At 45.3% G+C, this 12424-nt stretch overlaps 1 protein-coding gene across 1 annotated transcript in view; it reads right to left on the reverse strand.

Moving 5' to 3' along the window:
* MEX3C (mex-3 RNA binding family member C) overlaps positions 1-10458 on the reverse strand; it is a 28399-nt gene extending 17941 nt beyond the window's left edge. The window contains exon 1 of the mRNA XM_082243774.1: positions 10069-10458. Coding sequence (XP_082099900.1) covers positions 10069-10279 — 211 coding nt within the window. The 5' untranslated portion in view covers positions 10280-10458. The remainder of the gene's footprint in view (positions 1-10068) is intronic.
* Between the last annotated feature and the right edge of the window lie 1966 nt (positions 10459-12424).

Raw genomic sequence — 12424 nt, forward strand, 5'->3', positions numbered from 1 at the left:
ATCACCTGCCTGTCACCTGCCCATCAGAGTACCTGAGTACCTGTCACCTGCCTATCGGAGTACCCGAGTACCTGCCACCTGCTCATCAGTACCAGAGTACCTGTCACCTGCCCAACAAAGTACCCGAGTACCTGTCACCCTTCATACAGCCACCATGTCCAAGTCCAAAAAGGTTTATATACGTCCTCCGTTTAAACCTAAATACAGGTGTTATGGCAGCAGATAGCTGCCATAACCCTGGTATTTTTTTAAACGGTGGACGGTTGGCTTTCCGATAAGGGTGGTCCCAGCGGCGGATTCGCCGTGGGATCACCCTTCCGGGATGGCGGAAGAGGTGCCCCCCCTCCCGCAGCGTCCGGTCCTTTTCCCCGCTTACCGGACCCGCCGGCAGCGGGGAAAACGATCCGGTCCCGGATCCTCACAGACAGGATGTTGAGTGAGGGCAAGCTTGCCCTCACTTGACTCTATGGTCTTGGAGGACCGGAGCTACGGAAAATGTTGTTGCCTAGCAACCGGTTTAAAGGTCCTTTTTTTTTTTTTTTTCCATTTTATATAATAATTTTTTTTTCTTTCTTTTTTCTATCTTTTAGTGTACTTGTGAGATCTGAGGACTTTTTGACCCCAGATCTCACAAAAAAGAGGTCCTGTCGTGCCTTTTTCTATTACGAGGAATGTTTACATTTCTTGTAATAGAAATAAAAATGATTTTTTTTTTTTTGTTAAACGGTGTAAAAATAAAAAATAATAAATAAAATAAATAGTAAAAAAAAAAAAAAAAAAAAAATTAAAGCGCCCTGTCAGCTCGCGCGCAGAAGCAACGCATACGGAAACCCCGCCCACATATGTAAACGGTGTTCAAACCACACATGTGAGGTATCGCCGCGATCGTTAGGGCAAGGGGAATAATTTGAGCCCTAGACCTCCTCTGTAGCTCAAAGATGGCAACCTGTAGAAATTTTTAAATTGTCACCTACGGGGATTTTTAAGTACCAAAGTTTGTCGCCATTCCGTGAGCGTGCGCAATTTTGAAACATGACATGTTGGGTATCTATTTACTCGGCGTAACATTATCTTTCACATTATGGGAAAAAATTGGGCTAACTTTACTGGTTTCTTATTTTTTAATTAAAAAAAGTGAATTTTTTCCAAAAAAATTGCGTTTGGAAGACCGCTGCGCATATACGGTGTGATAAAAAATATTGCAATAATCTCCATTTTAATCTCTAGGGTCTCTGCTAAAAAAATATATATAATGTTTGGGGGTTCTAAGCAGTTTTCTAGCAAAACAACTGATTTTAGCTTGTAAACACCAAATGTCAAAAATAGGCCTAGGCAAGTGGCTAGGATGCATGATGATGCTCCTTGGATGTTGGGCCCCTCTATATGGCTAGGCTGTGAAAAAGTCTCACACATGTGGTATTGCCATACTCAGGAGGAGTGGCAGAATGTATTTTGGGGTGTCATTTTTGCTGTGTACATGCTATGTGTTAGGAATATCCTATAAATTGACAACGTTTTAGGAAAAAAAAGAAAAAAAAATTCTTTTCTTGATTTTCCCAAGAATTGTGGGAAAAAATAACTTCAAAAAACTCACCATGCCTCTTACTAAATACCTTGGACTGTCTACTTTACAAAAAGGGGTCATTTGGTCGGTATTTGTACTGTCTTGACATTTCAGGGCCTCAAGAAAGGAGATAGGCAGTCAGTACATCTGGTGTGATCAATTTTCAGTAATTGGTACCATAGCTTCTAGACTCAATAACTTTTACACAGACTAAATAATATACACTAATTTGGGTTAATTTTACCAGAGATATGTAGCAGTATAAATTTTGGCCTAAATGTATGAAGAAAAATTAATTTTTTGCAAAATTGTATAATAGAAACTAAAAAAAAGTTTTTTTTCAAAATTTTTGCTCTTTTTTTTGCTTATATCACGAAGAAAAAAAAAACCAGTTGTGATCAAATACCACCAAAAGAAAGCTCTATTTGTGTGAAAAAAATGATAATTTTGTTTGGTTACAGTGTAGCATGACTGAGCAATTGTCATTCAAAGTGTGAGAGTGCTGAAAGCTGAAAATTGGTCTGGGAAGGAAGGGGATCTAACTGCTCTGTATTGAAGTGGTTAAAAATCAATTAGGCCAACAAAAGCCCTTGGTACAAAAATAGAGACCATGAGTCCCCATATAGAGGGAGAATCCAACGCGTTTCGAATAGAGTATGAACTTGTAGTTCGATTCTTCTTCAGGGAAAGTTATCCCCACCTCTGTGATAGAAAATAACAATATTTACAAAATTTTCTATCACAGAGGTGGGGATAACTTTCCCTGAAGAAGAATCGAACTACAAGTTCATACTCTATTCGAAACGCGTTGGATTCTCCCTCTATATGGGGACTCATGGTCTCTATTTTTGTACCAAGGGCTTTTGTTGGCCTAATTGATTTTTAATGTATTGCATTTCATTGTATATAGATTATTTTTTGCAATTTTGTTATTTCAATAAATTATTATTTTTTTTATCCATGTTCTACATGAATTGCCCTTAAAATCCCACTTAGAGGAGAAATCTTGTTTAGGTGTATTGCATAATTATGGGATGGTGGCAATTTTTACCAATTATGGTTTGAGATGCCTAATTGTAAAGTCTTTTTTTTTTTTTTTTTTTTTTTAAAACAACAAAAAGATTCTTACCTTCTCTGTGTAGTTGGTTTTGCACAGAGCAGCCCGGATCCTCTTCTCGGGTTCCTATTTGGTGTTCCTGGCCCCCTCCCTTCTGCTGAGTGCCCCGACCCACCCCTTGCTCTCCTCATTGGCTGACTGACAGCAGGAGGAGCCAATGGCACTTGCGCTGCTGTCTTAGCCAATGAGGAAGGGAATCTTAGGCAGACAGCCAGGACACTCCTACAACATCGCTGGATCAGATTGACCTCAGGTAAGTATTAGGGGGGCGTCTAAGTCTCCAAACCCCTCCTCTGCACTTAAAAGCATTAAAAACACCAAGTTTGGCTGTTTTGAATAAAAAAACTGAATAATTTGATTGGCTTTGGTCACTTTTCTGGATTGGGGACTAAAGCCCTTATTTGTGATGTTTATGATGGAAGTGAGACATGTACTAAGAAATCACAGTGGTTTCATGGACGGTGTGTGAGCTTTCCATATCCTGTCTGGATATCCCAGGAAAAAAACGGCTCCAGACAAAAAACCCAAACACACACCAACCTCATGCCATCCGCCCTATAGCAGTTTTACTGCTACAGGGTGGCAGATCCCATATATACACATGTGATCTGACTCTTCTGGGTAAGGGGCGTGTATGCGCACTGCCTGCAGCAGATACCATGTCTGCCGGGACCCGCTGATCGTTCATTACAGAAGCAGAATGGCAGTCTGCCTAGTGCCTACTAGGCAAACAAGACAGATTGCCATTCTGTCACTAATAAATGGCATACATCCTATATCTCTGCAAAGCAGGGGCGCTGATCCATGTCTTCCCCTAGCAAAAGAATCCCCCCGCCCCCCTGGTGTTAACCCCTTCTCAGCCAGTGTCATTAGTACAGTGACATTGCATATATATTTTTTTATATTTATAACTGATCACTGTATTGGTGTCCCCGGTTCCCAAAAAGTGTCACTTAACGTCTGATTTGTCAGCTGCAATTTCACCATCCCGCTATAAGTCGCTGATGGCCGCCAATACTAGAGTAAAAATATCCTATAGTTTTTAGACACTATGAACTTTTGCACAAATCAATATATACTTGAGAGTTTTTTTTTTTTTTTTTTTTTTTAACAAAAAGGTTTTACTTTTTTTACGCATCTAATAAAATTGGAAAATAAAAACAAATTTCTTCATCAATTTAGGCCAATAAGTATTCTACTTTTTTTTTTTTTTTTTTTTTACATAAAGTAGCAGAATATATATTGGCCTAAATTGATGAAGAAATTTGTTTTTATTTTCCAATTTTATTAGATGCGTTTTATAGCGGGAAGTTAAACCTTTTTTTTTTTTTTTTTTTTTAAATTAATCAGTCTTGTTTATAGTGCAAAAAATAAAACCGCACAGGTGATGAAACAAGTTTAAAGAGCTGGTTTTTACACTTCTAGATTTTATTTTCTCTTCCTAGAGAAACAAGGCCTTGGTAAGCTTGTGGAACCAGCTTGTATGGAAGATCATCATATATTTCCATTCATTACTAGTCAATTTACACATTCACCCCATCGCCCCCTTCTAATCCCCGGGCATAGATGGTTCTTCCTCCCTGCCAGTACATTCACCTCTGCGGCTCGTTTTCCAATTGATCTTTTAGCACTTCTATGGAGTAGCAGACCCTTTCTTGGGGTTCTCTTGATCTCAGTGATTCATTGTATATACTTCTAGATAGTCCCCCCGGCTTCCTTCTGGTCTCCCACAGCCCTATGTATGTGTGTCACTCGTCGGATCTGTCTGGGCTTTTGGGTAATTTTTCCAATTGGTGTGGCTTTCCTTCTTCGGATCTGCATGGCATAATGCCCACATGATTATATAGTTGCTTGCACTAATAATTTTTTCCTATTTTTTCCTTTTTATTGTTTTTTGGTATACTAGCATGACCATAGCTTTAACAGCCTAAACGCCCCTGAAGAAGCCTCCGTCGAAACATGTTGGGCGCCTGTTCCGTGGACTAGAGTCTGATTATCGACCGGATTAGCCACCTCTATTTAATGCAGTATGGTCTTGACAACATTCATGTGATACATCCCATAAACTGTTTGTGCTGTTTTATGTAACTTTCAGTCTTTTCATTCTGCCCATTGTTAAGCAGAGTATTTTTATTATGTATATTTAAATAAAGCTTTAACATTTTATCTATTTCTTAATTAAAATTTAATGTCTACGTGGTACCCTTAAAGTCCCTCTTCTTGGTTTCCAGCCCTCCTGTTCTTCTCGCTTTGGCGAAAGCTTTTGAAATTTCAAAGGCACCCCGTTTTAAATATTACATTGTATATACTTGTTGTAAAAGGGTTTGTGTAAGGCCCTTTTCACACTTGTGCGACTTCAAAGTGGCGCGATTTTGACTGGGCTTCTGCCTTTTCCTCAAAACGCATCAAAATCAATCATGGCAAAAGTAGTGCAGGGACTACTTTGAAGTCGGTGTGACTTCAAGTCGCGCAGATATGAATGGGGCTCATTGGAAATAATGAAGAATGACTTGTCATGCCATTTTGCAGTCCCAAATCGCATGACAAGTCGCACAAGTGTGAAAGGGGCCTTACTCTGGAAACATGTTGACAGTTTTATTTATTTTAAATAAACAATTTATAAAAAACTACAGCTACACTTAGTGCCGGTTCACACTGGGGCGACCTGTGAGGCGACCTGGTCGCCTCCCATAGGGAAGCTGCGGACCCGTTCTAATAGGAGCGACACAAGTCGCTCCGACCTAGAAAAAGGGTCCGGGGCTTCTTTGGGGCGACCGACATAGACTTCAATGTTATGAAGTCCGTGGCGGCCGCTCCGAGGTAGCGGCGCGCTGCTCGCACCGCGACCTCGGAGGTGGCTTAGGACACCAGAAGAGAAAGCTCATATTTTAGAGCGGGCATTTTTAAAAGGTGCCATTAAATGAATTTTACAAATTATTAAAATTCCTGACGTTTATTACATTCAATTATAATAAACAATACGGAGAAGGGACTGATTTGTCCCTGCTGTGTGGCCAGTACACGAGTGCCCCATTTTTTAGCCACATAGGTATCGTTCCCTTTCTGCGCCTTGTTCAAATGTTCATTGTGATTTCGGGACTTTACATTCTTCAAGGGAAAACCAATTTTCAGCAATATACAATGGTGTGGTGATAAATATCTCCTGAAGAAGCCAAACTCATGGTGAAACATGTAGGGATCATCACCCCCCCCTATAAAAATGTACCAGCTACTGATTACGTTTTGGACATCCGAATTGAAAAAGGTCCTGATCCAGTAACTTCACACATTACATATGTGTTATATTGGCTTCTTTGTATTGTTTTTTTTAATTGATGTTGTAAAATTGATTGTGTAAAATTCGTTCAATGGCACCTTAAAAATCCCAGCTCTAAATATGAGCTCTCTTGTGCCCCACGTCTTTATGATGGGATCAGTCAGTGGCCACCTCCAGTTTTGGAGCTCTTATGTTCAAAGGATGAATCTGCTATAACAAAGGTCCAAACCGCATCAGAAGCAGCACCACACTCCAACCCAACCAGTCTATTCTCTAAAGCCTCGTACACACGCACCGATTGTTGGCCGACCGATCGGGCTGTCTTTTGTCCAGTGTTGTTGTGTTGGTTGAAAAGTGCTCTAGACTGCACACGAATTTTATCGGCCAACAAAAACCAATTTCAGAAGTGATATCATGTGCTGGTTTACTTTCCGTGTGTTTTTTCTTCTCTGAGCATGCCCAGTCTTGCTCATCTGATTTTTGTCTGCCGAAATCTGTACTGACTGAGGAACAATCGGCCGTTCTGTTGACGGGCAACAAAAATTTTATAGCATGCACACCAGATTTTGTTCGGCCGAAAAGTCGCAGTCGGTTGTCGGAAGCATCATACTAACAAGCCGACAATCGGCTGATCGGACGTTGGCCGAAAATTTACGGCCTACAATCAGTGCGTGTGTATGAGGCTTAAGGGCTTGTTCTCAGCTGTGACAGGTGAGGACATCTGTGAGGTGATCCGTCACTTCCTCACCGCCTGGCTTTTAAAGGTAAACCACCCAGCAAGGTTTGGCATGGTTCCATTTAATCACCCCCAGGACTGGACACTTTCACCCCCTTCCCGCCCAGACTAATTTTCAGCTTTCACCACCGTTGCACTTTGAATGACAATTACTCAGTCATGCCACACTTTAGGGGCATACATTACTCATCTAATTTCCCGACTACCATCACATTTCTGGAGGCCTGGGAGCAATAGGACAATAGAGACACCCAAAAAAATGACCACATTTAGGAAAGCAAAAACACTCCAAAAGGTATTTTGTAACAGGCATGGGGAGTCTTTCGAAGAATTTTTTTTGGAAAATGCAGAAAGAAAATAAATGTATTTTTGGTACACAAAGCTGGCAATAGGACATTTCTCTCACACACAGAGAACTATACCCCAAATCTCATTCTGCCATGTCTCCCGAGTACGATGATACCGCGTGTGACACATTTAAGGCCACTTTCACACAGGCTTTCCGATCCATCTGTCAGTTTTTCAGGTGGGCCTGGTCAGACCCTCCATGCACCTCTATGGAGCAGCAGATGTCAGTGGTGAAATGTCCGCTGACACCCATTGCTATCCGATCCGTGAAATCCAGATGGATGGAAACCATATTTTCTATCAGTCTGGAGGATCGGATGAAAAACGGACAGGCAGTCTGCTTCTATCTTCAGATTGTGGGATACTGAGGCTCATTGGGGCTGTGACCATGACCAAGGGACACTGGTGGCAATCAGGAGACACTGGCTCATTGTGGTATTGATCGGAGGAAAATGGCTCATTGTGGCTGTAGTGGGGTGGGGGCATCACACTGGCTCGTTTCTGTGGCAACAACAGGCGGGGGTGTAGCGGGACACTGTGGCTCGTTGCGGCGGTGATTGGAGAACAAAGTGGCTGCGATCGAGGGACAAACACACTGGTGGTGACCAGGAGACACTGGCTTGTTGCAGCGGTGATTGGGGAACACTGTGGCTGAGATTGGGGGGGGGGGGGGGACACTGGCACATTGTGGCATTGATTGGGAAACATTGTGGCTGTGATTAAGGGACACTGTGGTGGTGACCATGAGACATTGTGGCTTACTGCGCCGGTGATTGGGGAACACTGTGGCAGTGATCGTTTGGGGGGGGGGGATTGCATCACACTGCGGCTCGTTGTGTTGTGATTAGAGTGGGGACACCGTGGCTTGTTGCAGTGGTAATGGGGGGGGGGGTTGGGGGGAGGTTTGCATTACACTGTGGCTCATTGCAGCGGTAATGGGGGGGGGGGGGGGCTGACTACACTGTGGCTACGATCAGGGGACACTGACAGCATTGATCAGGAATGGGAACGACACTGTGGCGGCGATTGAAGGTGGTCACACTGAAGCGGCGGGGGGGGGGGGGGGGGGGGGCGGTGGGTCTGACAGCACTGGTCTGGTGGCATTGGACTGCTGTGATGGAGATTGGTGGGGACATTTCGGATGGCAGCACTGGTCTGGTGACACTAATGCTGCGGTGGCGATGGGGGGGGGGGGGGGGACACTGCTGCTTGTTGCGGCAGCGGTCGTTGGTGAGGGACACACACACTGTGGCTTGCTGCGGGGGGGTCGGAGGGGAGCATTGCAGTGGCGATCAGTGGGGACACTGCGGCTGGTAGCACTGGTCTGGTGTACTGCTGTGGTGGTGACCAGAGACAATGGCTGGCACACAGTGATGGGAGAGCAGATGTCGTACACAATCAGTCACAGCCGTACGATGACATCATAGTGACAGACATCGTACAGGGTCGCAGTCACAGCCGTACAATGACAGTGACAGATGTCGCACAAGATCGCAGTCACGGCCGTACGATGACATCATAGTGACAGACATTGTACAGGATCGCAGTCACAGCGGTACGATGACATCATAGTGACAGACGTCACAGGATCGCAGTCACGGCCGCAAACTAACATAGTGACAGGCGTTGCAAAGGATCGCAGTCACAGCCGCACGATGACATCATAGTGACACATTGTACAGGGTCACAGCGGCACAATGACATCATAGTGACAGACGTTGCACAGGAAGGCAGTCACAGCCGTACGATGACATCATAGTGACAGACGTTGGACAGGATCGCAGTCACGGCGATACGATGACATCACAGTGACATTGTACCGAATCGCAGTCACAGCCGTGCAATGACATCGTAGGGACGACGTTGCAAAGGACCGCAGTCGCAGCGGTACGATGACATCATAGTGACACATTGTACAGAATCGCAGTCATAGCCGTACGATGACATCACAGTGACATTGTACCGAATCGCAGTCACAGCCATGCGATGACATAGTGAGACTTCGTACCGAATCACAGTCACAGCGGTACGATGACATCATAGTGACACATTGTACAGGATCGCAGCGGCACAATGACATCATAGTGACAGACGTCACACAGGATCGCAGTCACAGACGTACGACGACATAGTGACAGACGTCACACAGGATCGCAGTCACAGACGTACGACGACATCATAGTGACAGATGTCACACAGGATCGCAGTCACAGCCGTACAATGACATAGTGACAAACGTCGTACAGGGTCGCAGTCACGGCCACACAATGACATCATAGTGACAGGCGTTGCAAAGGATCGCAGTCACAGCCGCACGATGACATCATAGTGACACATTGTACAGGGTCACAGCGGCACAATGACATCATAGTGACAGACGTTGCACAGGAAGGCAGTCACAGCCGTACGATGACATCATAGTGACAGACGTCGGACAGGATCGCAGTCACGGCGATACGATGACATCACAGTCACAGCGGTACGATGACATCATAGTGACAGACGTCATACAGGATCGCAGTCACAGCCGTACAATGACATCGTATGGACGACGTTGCAAAGGACCGCAGTCGCAGCGGTACGATGACATCATAGTGACACATTGTACAGGATCGCAGCGGTACGATGACATCATAGTGACACATTGTAAAGGATCGCAGCAGCACAATGACATCATAGTGACACATTGTACAGGATCGCAGCGGTACGATGACATCATAGTGACACATTGTACAGGATCGGAGCGGCACAATGACATAGTGACAGACGTCATATAGAATCGCAGCAGTACAATGACATCATAGTGACACATTGTACAGGACTGATATCTTCACCCCACCCCCAACTTCATTCACAAGCCCCCCAAATACCCCTCCCCCCCCCATGCTTCTCACACACCTACCCCTCCCCTGACTCTCCTCACTGCCCCCTAGAGGGGAAGGACAGTGTCATCTTATCCCCCTGCTCCTGTAATCACACCTATCGGGCCCGTTCATTCAATATCCTCCCCTCCCCCATACACTCACCCTGCCGGCCCACGATCTCGGCCACATGCTCGGAGCTCGGTACCGGGACCAGCTCGTTGGTGTTGACGCTCTTCCTTCGCACGGCTGACGGCACCCCGTCCTCACCCGGCCTGTCGTCCTCCTCCTCCTCCGGGCCCATCGCCGCCAGCCTCACCCGGATCTCCTCCAGCTCGGGGCTCCAGGAGGCCGCGCTCACCCCTCCGCTCGGCATGGCGATGTGAGAGCGGCTTCTCCCGACGGCTCTAAATCACCTCATCGACCTGCCCGCCCGCACCGGCCCGCGGGTTCCCCAGGCACAGCACAGGCCGCCCGCCCGCTCCACTTTTCTCTTCCTTCACACTCCCTCTATTTTTCTTCTTTGTTTCCCGACCCGGCAGGACACGCCCCTAGTCCCCGCCCCCTACGGACCGAGCCGGCGGCCGATTGGTCGCGCCAAGCGCCGAGGAAAAAAGCGCTTGCGGCCCGCGATTGGCTGCTCTCAGGTGACAATAACACGAGGGGGCGTGGCCGCCTGTTAAAAGCAGGGAGGTGAAAGATAAAAAAAAAAAGGAAGCGTGTGATTGAAGGGGCGGGGCCGGGACGGGCTGACGTCACGGCTGCGGAGTTGAGCCAGGTCACCGACTGTGCTGGTGCTGCAGGGCGTCTCAGAGGGTCACGTGACCAGACACGGCGGGCCCATCATGGCTGCCTCCTATTGTGTAGAAGAACCAACATGGCTGTGTGAAAATACAAAGAATAAAGATGAATTCAATAGAGAATCATGGCCTGCCATAACATTCCTTCACAAATGACTGCAGAACATAGCAATGGAGGGAAATGGCATGTGATGTGTAATATAAAGCGTGTTATACGCCGTATACTGCCGCCTCATCCCTTTACACCAGGACACACATTCATCACACAGGTTCTGTGTCTGATTAACCACTTTAAGACCAGAAGGATTTATCCCCTTTTAACCACTTAAGCCCCGGAAGATTTTACCCCCTTCCTGACCAGAGCCTATTTTGCGATTCGGCACTGCGTGACTTTAACGGACAATTGCGCGGTCGTGCGACGCTGTACCTAAACAAATTTGACGTCCTTTTTTCCCCACAAACAGAGCTTTATTTTGGTGGTATTTGATCACCTGTGCGATTTTTTTATCATGCGCTATAAACAAAAAAATAGCGACAATTTTGCAAAAATAACAATATTTTTCACATTTTTTTATATGAAATTCCCCCCAATAAAAAGGTAAAAATCAAAATTTTTTAACATTTTAGGCCAATTTGTTTTCTGCTACATATTTTTGGTAAAAAAAAAATCACAAAAAGCGTATTTTGATTGGTTTGCGCAAAAGTTATTGCGTTAACTAAGGGAAAGATTTTTGTCATTTTTGTTGTTTTTTTTTTTTTAACGAGTAATGGCGGCGATCTGCGATTTTTTTTGCGGTACTGCGACATTGCGGCGGACAGATCGGACCCTTGACTGACATTTTTGACACTTTCGGGGTTACCAGTGACATTACTACAGTAATCAGTGCTATACATGCTATACATATGCACTGTTACTGTAAAAATGACACTGGCAGTGAAGGAGTTAACTTTATTGGAGAGATAGGGGTTATGTGTGTCCCTAGGGGCGTGATTCTAACTGTGATTGGCTGTGGCTTGAGGTATAAGAACAGAGATCAACGGTCCTACATAGTAGAACCGTATGATCTCCATTCTTACACAGGGAAGAATGACAGGCGGCTTTGTTTACATTAGCCGCCTGCCTTTCTCCCGGTGTAACGGACGATCGCGAGTGCTCGGCGGACATCGGGTCTGCCGCTCACACGCGCGCGGGGGGAGGGGCTCCGTGACCGCGTGGGAGCGCTCCTTCGGTGACGCGCGCTCGCTCCATAGAGCCTCACAGGCTAGCGATGAAACCCTACGTCGCTTTGCCTGTGATGGGCTGACTGCCGACGTAAATAGTCGTGCGGCGGTGGGCAAGCGGTTAACTACTTTAATACCGGAAAGATTTTCCCCCTTAATGACCAGGCCCTATTTTGCGATTCGGCACTGCGTTATTTTAACTGAAAATTGCGTGGTCATGCGACGCTGTACCCAAATAAAATGGACGTTCCTTTTTCCCCCACAAATAGAGCTTTCTTTTGGTGGTATTTGATCACCTCTGCGATTTTTATTTTTTGCGCTATAAACAAAAAAAGAGCAACAATTTAAAAAAAATAAAAAAACTTTTTCGCATTCTGTTATATAACATTCCCCCCCAAAAAATATTTAAAAATCAATTTTTAATTAACATTTTAGGCAAATTTGGTTTCTGCTACATATTTTTGGTAAAAAAAAATCGCAATAAGCGTATTTTGATTGGT

Source organism: Pelophylax lessonae, assembly GCF_965119305.1.
Source record: "Pelophylax lessonae genome assembly, chromosome: 1".
Classification (NCBI taxonomy): domain Eukaryota; kingdom Metazoa; phylum Chordata; class Amphibia; order Anura; family Ranidae; genus Pelophylax; species Pelophylax lessonae.